Source organism: Trematomus bernacchii, unplaced genomic scaffold, assembly GCF_902827165.1.
Source record: "Trematomus bernacchii unplaced genomic scaffold, fTreBer1.1, whole genome shotgun sequence".
NCBI lineage: Eukaryota > Metazoa > Chordata > Actinopteri > Perciformes > Nototheniidae > Trematomus > Trematomus bernacchii.
In genome coordinates, this window is record NW_022987565.1 from 601,647 (window position 1) to 611,232 (window position 9,586).

The window sequence follows — 9,586 nt, forward strand, 5'->3', positions numbered from 1 at the left end:
TGGGTTTCTTTTAATACAATCATCTGGCTCTGGTTCCCAGTAAAACCAACACTAGACCACTAGGGGGCAGCAGAAAGGAGAGTGTGTTTAAATGTGTGTGTATTCTGGTGTTTGCGTGTGTGTGTGTGTGTGTGTGTGTGTGTGTGTGTGTGTGTGTGTGTGTGTGTGTGTGTGTGTGTGTGTGTGTGTGTGTGTGTGTGTGGGTGGGTGGGTGTGTGTGTGTGTGTGTGTGGTGTGTGTGTGTGTGTGTGTGTGTGTGTGTGTTTGAGTTAGAGAGAAAAGTGAAAGCCAAAAAGAGCAAAAGAAAGTATGCATGCATGATCGTGCAGACAAATGTGTGTATTTGTGTAAGTGCCAACCTTGTTTGTATGCTTGCAGGCCTGTCACTGTGCGTGTGTGTGTGTGTGTGTGTGTGTGTGTGTGTGTGTGTGTGTGTGTGTGTGTGTGTGTCTGCATGTGTGTGTGTCTGCATGTGTGTGTGTGTGTGTGTGTGTGTGTATGCATGTGTGTGTGTGAGTGTGTGTGTGTATGTGTGTGTGTGCTGACAAAGGCTCCATCCAGCCATACTGCAGATAGCTGCTTGTTCCCAGAGACCCTCAGAGCTCCAGGACGCCCAGTCTCTCTGCTATCTGCAGCCCAGACACAGCAGCCCCGACACGGACACGGACCCTCGCCCTACGCCCCCCCTCCTGGAGCTCCAGTGCCTGTTTGGATTACTAATGGATGGGAAGAACACAGTCCAGTTTTAAAGTGGGAAACCTGGGGGTATTGACAGTTTAAAACCACAAGCCTGAGAAGAGAAGAGAAGAGAAGGGAAGAGAAGAGAAGGGAAGAGAAGAGAAGAGAAGACACCTTCATCTTTTCTGGACTACAAACCAATTAAAAATCTATTGGACGATCTAGCAAACATCTGCATTTCTTCATCATCTAGAAACTTTCTGAAACGTTGGTAGACATCTAGCAACCAGCTGCACACTTTGGTGCATTTTAACCTTTTTTCTTCCCTGGAATTGTCGACTTTACTCAACAAACGTCAGTCTTGAAGTCATTTTCCAGAATCTCTGAACTAGAGTTGCGTCTCTCTGAAAGGTACCGTAGAATTTGCTAAGCATCAAGTTGGTCATTTGGTTCCTGAATATTGGCACTTTTTGGGAACTTTCTTGGCATTTTAATTGAAGCTCAGCACCCAGGTCTGAAGTTCAATAAGAAGAATCTTAAGAGGAATCATCCACATTAAATATTTGGATCATGGCCCCTACTCTTGCTTTGTGGTTGGGCCTTTTTCTGCCTCTTCTGTTGACGGACGCAAAGACCGTTCAGCAACCTGACAGTCAGAGCGACACCCTCAACAAACCCTCATCCCTCGTCAAACTGGAACCACTCTGGATCTCCAAGCAGCTCAAGACCGGCGAGGCCCCCAACAAGAGCCTCCCACTCCCAGAAATGCTGGATCTAGATGTGGACCAACCCCGCCGCCTGGCCCGCGGCGCAGAGGAAGAAGAACAACAGTCCACCTTCAGCCAGTCCTTCGAGAACGACTCCGTGACGACACCACATGACACGGCGTTTGACAACGGGACTAAAGTAGCAGCAGGAGACCACGTCCACGGAAACACCTCCAGCTCGGACCCCGACGCCCCGGGACTCTTCAACCCGTTCTACCCGCTGGCGGAGGGCTCGTACGCGGCCTACGCGGTTCTGTTCCTGGCCGGCCTGGTGCTGGCGCTGGGCGTGGTGGGAAACATGGCCGTCATGTGCATCGTCTGGAACAATTACTACATGAGGTCGGCCTGGAACTACCTGCTGGCCAGCATGGCGTTCTGGGACTTCCTGGTCCTGGTGCTATGCCTTCCTGTGGTGGTTCTCAACCAGCTGTCCAATAGGAGGATCCTTGGTGACATCACCTGCCGCATGGTGCCCTATATGGAGGTGGGTGGGGCTTATGAGGAAGTAGGAGGAGCAAGAGAAAGATTGCTTGAAAGTCATTTTTTGAAAGTGTTTTGTTCCATCTAGGCAGAACTGAACATACATGGTTTTTAATACAGACAGAAAGTTGAATTGTACCTCTTTGGATGGAGATATGCTAACAGTTCAGTCATCAGTTCAGTCAATATGCTAAGCTTGACTATAAACGGAGTCTTATTGTAATCTGAGATAGCAATTTAAAGAATGGCGTTCTGGGACTTCCTGGTCCTGGTGCTATGCCTTCCTGTGGTGGTCATCAACCAGCTGTCCCATAGGAGGATCCTTGGTGACATCACCTGCCGCATGGGGTCTTATATGATGGTGGGTGGGGCTTATGTGGAAGTAGGAGGGGCAAGAGGAAGTTTGGTTGAAAGTAATTTTGTTTAAAGCGGTTACTTGTGGCGGGTGAAACAGATTTTGGCAACGGTTTTTTCATCTACTGGTCAATTCTGAGATTTTTTAGGGTGGAATGCAACAGCAATATTTTTATATCATAAATGAAATGCAGCAAAAATGTAAAACAAATATTATTTTTGGTTGGAAGTCTTGCTGTTTGCTGTCCCGATGCCAATAAGTCAAAGAACTGGTTGCCAAATGTAAATGGCCATTTGGCAACCATTACTTTTGGTCCCTGTAAATGATATATATTTTTATGTAATTGAAAGGTATTGACTTAAGTGTGTATGTTAAAGTGCCCAAACATCTAATATGACACAGTTTTGTTCTAAATGTACAACAGTTTACTTATCTGTATTTTTGTGATATATGAACTATTGCTAAAGAGCAGAGATTCAGTCGTTTTTTTGTCAGTTACCATGGAGACCTGGTTCTTTGTCTGCTGGGGCGTCCTGCTGCTGCCTTCATGGTTTGACAGGAACAAATTTGGGGTGAAACTGTGTTTGAATGATCTGTGACCCTTTGCTACAGGCGGAGGCGGAGTCTTCAGTTCAGAGAATGTTTGACAGTGTTTTGGTCCATCTTGGCAGAACTGAACATACATGGTTTTTAATACAGACTTAGGTTTGGGAGTTGATGAAAGTAGAATTTCACCTCTTTGGATGGAGATATGCTAACAGTTCAGTCATCAGTTCAGTAAATAGGCTAAGCTTGGCTAAAAACCGAGTCTTATTGTAAGCTGAGATAGCAATTTAAAGAAATTACACTCTTAAATACATTTGTAAACTTTTTAACGGAAACCAATGCGATTCTGCTGAGTGCACAGACATTAACTCAGTAGTGAGGGACGGACTAATGTTGTTGGATGGGTCTGCATATGGGATTTTTTGATTATAAGACACATTAAATAACACCAGACTGATCCTTTAATTTCCTCATGTGGTTTGATTGATCACATTCTGATAGCATTGGGTAGAGAGAGTGTGTGGCACTTTATCCCTTTGAATAACAATCATAGAGAATTTGTACTGTAAAAAAAATATACAAAAAGGAACAAATAATGTCTGTATTTGGACTCATCTTTCTGGCCATGATAGGATTTCCAAAACATTGGTGCATGGATATGAAGCTGTACCCTGTGAGTGTGGGGAAAAGTCCCATACTGTAGTTGTGAAAGCACCATAAAGCTAAAACCAGAACATAGAGCTCACGTGCTTTTGGTAGCACTGCTTTCTTATATTTAAAGTTCTACTTCTAACATCACTCCCTAATACCAAAACAGTCGAATATAATTTCCAAAATGTTGAATTTTCCAATCCTTGTTTAGTTTACCGATTTTTGTTTGCAACAAGGGTCTGGCAGATCAGACATGTTGTGAATATACATTTTATGTTAATATTGTTTGGATTTTGTATTGTATTACCTTTCTACTCTACTCTATATTTATATTTCATGATTTTTGCAATATTTGTTTTAATTTTTCAGTTTTGCACCAATACACCAATTCAAGCACTTTAGAAGAAGAAGACATACTTTATCCTCAGAGGGAAATGTCTTTCTCCACTCTGTTGTGTTTACACACATTACACACAGAGGGGAGGATATACATGCACACACACAACCATGTGCAGAGGAGAGGTGGCAAAGCAGAGAGGCTGCTAGTTATCCGGCGCCAAGGGAGCAGTTTCAAGGTTAGGTGCCTTGCTCAAGGGCACCTTGGCAGTGGCCTAGGAGGTGAACTGGCACCTCTCCAGCTACCAGCTTTCTTCCTTCTTTTTTTGGGTCAAACGGGACTTGAACCCGCGACCCTTCGGTTCCAAGACCAAGTCCCTACAGACTGAACCACTGCCACCAGATATAGGAATTTGCATGTCCTTGTGTTTAAAGTAGCTATATAAATAAACTTGCCTTGTCTTACCAAAGCAAATACCTTCAAAACAACCTCCATTGTTCTCGTCCTCTCCTGTAGACCGTGTCTCTGGGCCTCACCTCCTTCACTCTGTGCGCTCTGGGCATCGCTCGTTTCCACGCCGCCACCTCCTCCTCGCAGCCCAAGGCCCGGCTGATGGAGCGCTGCCGCTCCATGCTGCTGCAGCTGGTTCTGGTGTGGCTCACCGCTCTACTGCTCTCCAGCCCGGAGATCTTCCTCTGGCAGCTCACCCAGTCCGTGTCCCCGACATCAGGCCTGCTGGTGGACTCCTGCTCCATCACACCTTCCTCCCCTCTGTCCCTCTACCTGCCCGACTCCCTGCACTCTCTGTTGCTCAAGTATCACCAGGTGAGAACATAACATACACAGGTTTAACTCACACGAAGAGTTTTAAAGGTCGCCTATTATGCAAAATCCACATTTTCATGTGTAAAGAGACTCTGAAAGTTTCAGGAAAAAAGATTCTCTCACTTTTTGTCCTGATCCATTTATATAAAAACCTGTCTGAAAATGAGCTGATCAGATTTTGGCCACTTTATGATGTCATAACGATTTTTTGGCTTGTGTAACCATTAGCCAATCACCAACCAAGGTAACCCCCCCCCCCCCCCCCCACCTTATCACCTGAATCTCCTCCTAGAGCACCTTTGAGTTATTTTTAACCAAATCTCTCTCAGAGGGGCGTGGGGAGTGGCTCCTTATTTTCATCTAAAGTAACAGACAGAGAATCAGCACTTTTGAAACAGGGCTGAAACAGAGGGGATTATGGGATGCTGCAATGATCTGTTTGGTGTTTGGAGCCAAACACTTCAGAGACATGTTTTGTATATATCTGAGACCTATAATACATTGATGAAACACAGTATAATAGGGGACCTTTAGGGAACTAGCTCACCAAAGTAGTTCTGGAAGTAGACCTGACATCTTCCATCTCTTCATTGGCTCAGTTTCTCTTGGGATTGAGTAAAAGATCTTTATTGTGACTGACATTGAAAACAATGAGCATACTCAGAATAGACCAGAAATTATAAAATAACAAGGTTTCTTTAACTGTCACATGAATCAATTAGAGATATGAATGCTTACTGATTTACTTTTGAAAGTTGATCAAACAATCAAATTATGTGGCGAGTTTAAAAGTCAAATTGTATTCTTGACTGTGCAAAAAGTTCAAAATAGTAACCTAAATTCTGGTAAAAATGCTGGATTTCTACGGAGCTCTCAAATCAAAGCTCTTTGAAGTTCAGCAAAATGACTCAACTCTACGCCAAAGTACTTTACAGAACCATAAAGTACCAGATCGTACCAGAAGTTTTCCAAAATGCTTCACAAGGTCATCAGATGTTTGCTGTTCTCTGTTGCAGGGGCGTATGTGGTGGTGCTTCGGCTGCTACTTCTGCCTGCCCATCCTCTTCACCGTCCTCTGCCAAATGGCCACCCGCAACGTCAACAGCGACTCCAGCTCCACCCAAAAGCAGCGCAGCCATGACGACCGCTCGACCAATCAGAAGCACCAGCAGCACCAGGCGTTGGAGCGGCAGCTGAACTGCACCCTGCTGGCATTGGCGGTGGTTTACGGCGTCTGTGCTCTGCCCGAACACGTCTGTAACATCACGCTGGCCTACGCAAACATCTCCATCTCCGAGGAAACTGCCTCCATGCTGGCTCTGTTGCATCACTTCCTGTTGTTCTTTAAATCATCAGTGACCCCGGTGCTGCTGCTGTGTCTGTGCAAGGTAGGTCAAGCTGTTAAAAATAAAGTATTGTTGACTTTAACGGGCCCCTTTTGGTCCTCTTCAACCAGAACTGATCATACACAGCTTTAAGACCCAATCATGTAACTATATGTAACTATAAGGTATGGGACTTCACTGGTGCATTTAGCGGCCATTCTACATAGTAGTAGTACCATCACTTGCACAATCACACGTCCCAAGTAGAAGGGACTCTTAACAATATTGGGTTTTTGCCGATGTCCCATTCGCCGATTTCTTTCAACTTATTACAAATTGGCAATGCAGATACCAAAATACTCACATATTGTTCCATCTAATTGCAGAAGAACACAAGGTCTCTCCTGTAGATATGAATGTGATGTACACTGCTTTTAAGACCAACACATTAACTGGGCAAAATAAGAAAACAACTAAATGAAGTTTAACTTAACACCAATGTATGCCGTTGCCGATATTTCCTTGTATAGCCTTTGTCTGCCAATACCAACAACATGCCAATAACATCAGGCATCCCTAGAAACTTTAAAAGTGATATCTTGTGTACCATCTTGCTTGGGCATGTACTCAGAAAAACGTCATGAGATCACGTCCGAGACAAAGAATCTTGGGCAGATGGATAGGCAACCCTCACTTTGTCAATTACTTTAGCGGTGTGGCTTCAACAGACAGACTTGACAACTATTCCTTTAAATATACTGTTTGGTGTGGTAGAAGGTTGGTTGCATTAATTGACCAACCTTTGCAAAATTGATGCTCACTATTTTTTGCATTTAAACATCAAACCTCTGGCCTGTTCAGATCCAGCTGTAATAGTTAGAGTGGTTCACAGTAATATAGTTCTTTGAAAGCCATTAACGGACAGCTCTGACTGCTTGTCGTTGTGTTCCAGGCTCTCGGTCAGGCCTTCATGGACTGCTGCTGCTGCTGCTGTCAGGAATGTCAGCCGAACGCGACTCAAGGCTCACCAAATATCAAACTGAAGGCGGCCAATGAGACGTCCATCTTCTTCGACAAGGCTAAAGAAACCTCAGCCATCTTGTCGATCTCCAGCTAGAGCTATAGCATCCAACATCTCCTCTTCCATAAAACAACCTATCTTCTTTTTTATCCTCAAACTCTGTTTCTCTTCTACCCTAAGGTTTCCTTAACGCTTCAGTTTCCTTTATCCTTTCTTCTCCACAATGCTTGTTGACCAACGACCATCTTTTCTTCATTTTTTTCTGTCCTCTTTCCTTCTCTCAGAGTTTCCATTTGTATGATATTCCTTTATGGACACAGTGTTACCCCTTTCAGCTTCCTGTCTGTGCAGGAAGTGATGCTTAATCCGTAGTGATTATTAGAAAACTTGCTGTTCTTGCACAACCACCTGTTGTAAAACCAGGAGCCCGTTTCAGGACCCTCCGAAAGGACACTTCCCTCCAACTGGTGTAAAAATGTATGATAAGAAATATCCTGGATATCTTCTTTGGTTGGTCTGAAGCTGAAAGCAATATTTCTATAAGGAAGATCTACTGTGTAAAGGCTAAATGAGTAGTTTCAAACTGTGATGGAAGATTGATGAGGAGTAAAAAGAATCTGCTTTGAGGTTTAGTGCCACACGAACATATTTTGGTATAGTGCAGAATCAAGTGAGTAACTTCTTAGTTTTGGCTCTGACTATTAACCTAGTTTGCTGAGAAGAGTGTACAGTTGACACATTTTCAACCTGTGGGGCCATTGATCATTGGTCCATCTGTCAAACTATCAATAAAAAAGAGGTTGACATCTATGAAGAGCTATTAAAAATAACTGTATGACAACTATTTCCACTGGCTGGCGTGAATCCGGAAGAAACCAAACCTCCTAGGGTAAAGGGGACGAAAAACATCAACAAACGTCTAATTTGAGAGATCATGAAACCACCAGTAAGTGGGGTTGTCCATGTCCGTTTGACATCTTTTGCTGTGCGCTACTTGTGTAAGATGTCAACCCTGGTCAGAGTTCAGATAAAAAATAGTCTCTATGTAACAACAATCAACCAATCAGAGCTTTGTGAGCATGATTATGAAAGAATATGTCTTGATCTGTTTGCAAACTATGGATGAAATGGACGAAGCTGAACTGTTTATAGTCAAATTATTTTTACAACTTGTGTTTCTGGGAAGAATAATGACTGTTTTCAGAAGGAAGTGAAGGGGGGGAAGGGAGGAGTTTTGAACAGGACCAAGACCTTATAAGTGCTGATGCGGTGTCTTTGTACAGGAAGTTAAACTGTGTAGTACATTTTAAAGCATATTAATATGTCTCTAGCACAGTCTTTTCACTCAGACTGTCAAACAACTAGAACAAAACGAAGGAACAGAAGTTATGAATGTAGCTTGTTTTAATGTTAGATCTACAACTAATTGCATCTCTGTGTGAAGGGAATAGAGATAGTCATTTTTCTATGTCACAAGAATGTGTATGCCTTTGTAATGCTCAGTTTCACAATGTAAAATCCATATAGGTATGTGTCAGAGCCGCCTGTGCCTTAGTGCCTCCTCAGCCCTCAGCTAAATCTACCGAAATCAACGCATTCAGAAACAAGAGTAGAAGTCTGACTAACTTTGTATTCAACAAACATATCTTTTACACTGAATAGTTACTTTGTATTTGAAATTCCAATATGGAGAAAGAGCTAGAGCGTCTGGGTGCTAAAATTCACTGTTTGATATACAGCACTTTTACAGTGGCCCCGATCTACAGAAGGTCAAGATGTTTGTTTCCAATTTTGCACAAAAGAAACAAGACATACTAACAGCTCGAGTCCCACTGGTGTCGTGTTTGAGTTCCTTGTAAATGTGAATGAAGTTGACATTGAGTGCCCTCACAGAACAGATTAACTTTAGTGCCTGTCTTATATTTGTCTTTTTAAGTGTCTCTGAAGGTTGTTTTTATCTTGTGAACAAGGCATAAACCAACCATTGGGATGTAGAGGTGGTAATTTATAAATAAAGCTGTGCAATTTAAACTGGATTTGTCTGGAGAATTTATTGATGCAATATTGATGTGACTGAGCAAGCTGACAATAACCGTAACATGTCTTTGTATTCATTAGTTCTGCAAGCAAGTAACAAGTGGAAGAAGCTATTTTGGGTGTATAGGTCAATTTATTCTTACAAAAGACAATGTTTTGTGATTTCCCGCTTCTTTTATGACTAGGTTGTGAAACTCCTGGTTGAACAACTGTGTTAGAAAGTATCTGGTTCTTTGATAAGAAGCCGGTGATCAAAGACACCAAAGGAGAGAAGTCAGATGACCAAGGTGCTTTTGGGTAAGAAATATCTGAACACTAAGCCTAACAATCTGTCCCGTTTTTAATCATAATACTGAAAAGATTAAAATGGGTGTAGTCGAGAGTTGGGATAAACAATTCTGGACCAGCGAACCCTTTGCAACTCAATATGATTGCTATCTTCAGCTATGCAGAAGACACGCTGTTTTACTTTGAACATTTAATATGGTCTAGTAGAGCTGATGATTAAAGCAAGTTATTAACTATATATGCCAAATATTCTATAGTTAAAGGTGGGGTAGGTAA

General features: G+C 42.8%; 1 protein-coding gene across 1 annotated transcript; it reads left to right on the forward strand.

Moving 5' to 3' along the window:
- The first annotated feature begins 610 nt into the window (after positions 1–610).
- Positions 611–9,021, forward strand: LOC117478538 (G-protein coupled receptor 37-like 1). The gene is made up of 4 exons (XM_034125527.1): positions 611–1,929; positions 4,331–4,639; positions 5,656–6,027; positions 6,917–9,021. Exons 1-4 carry the CDS (start codon positions 1,249–1,251, stop codon positions 7,079–7,081), a joined length of 1,527 nt encoding a protein of 508 aa, XP_033981418.1. The 5' UTR covers positions 611–1,248; the 3' UTR covers positions 7,082–9,021.
- Positions 9,022–9,586: the final 565 nt, after the last annotated feature.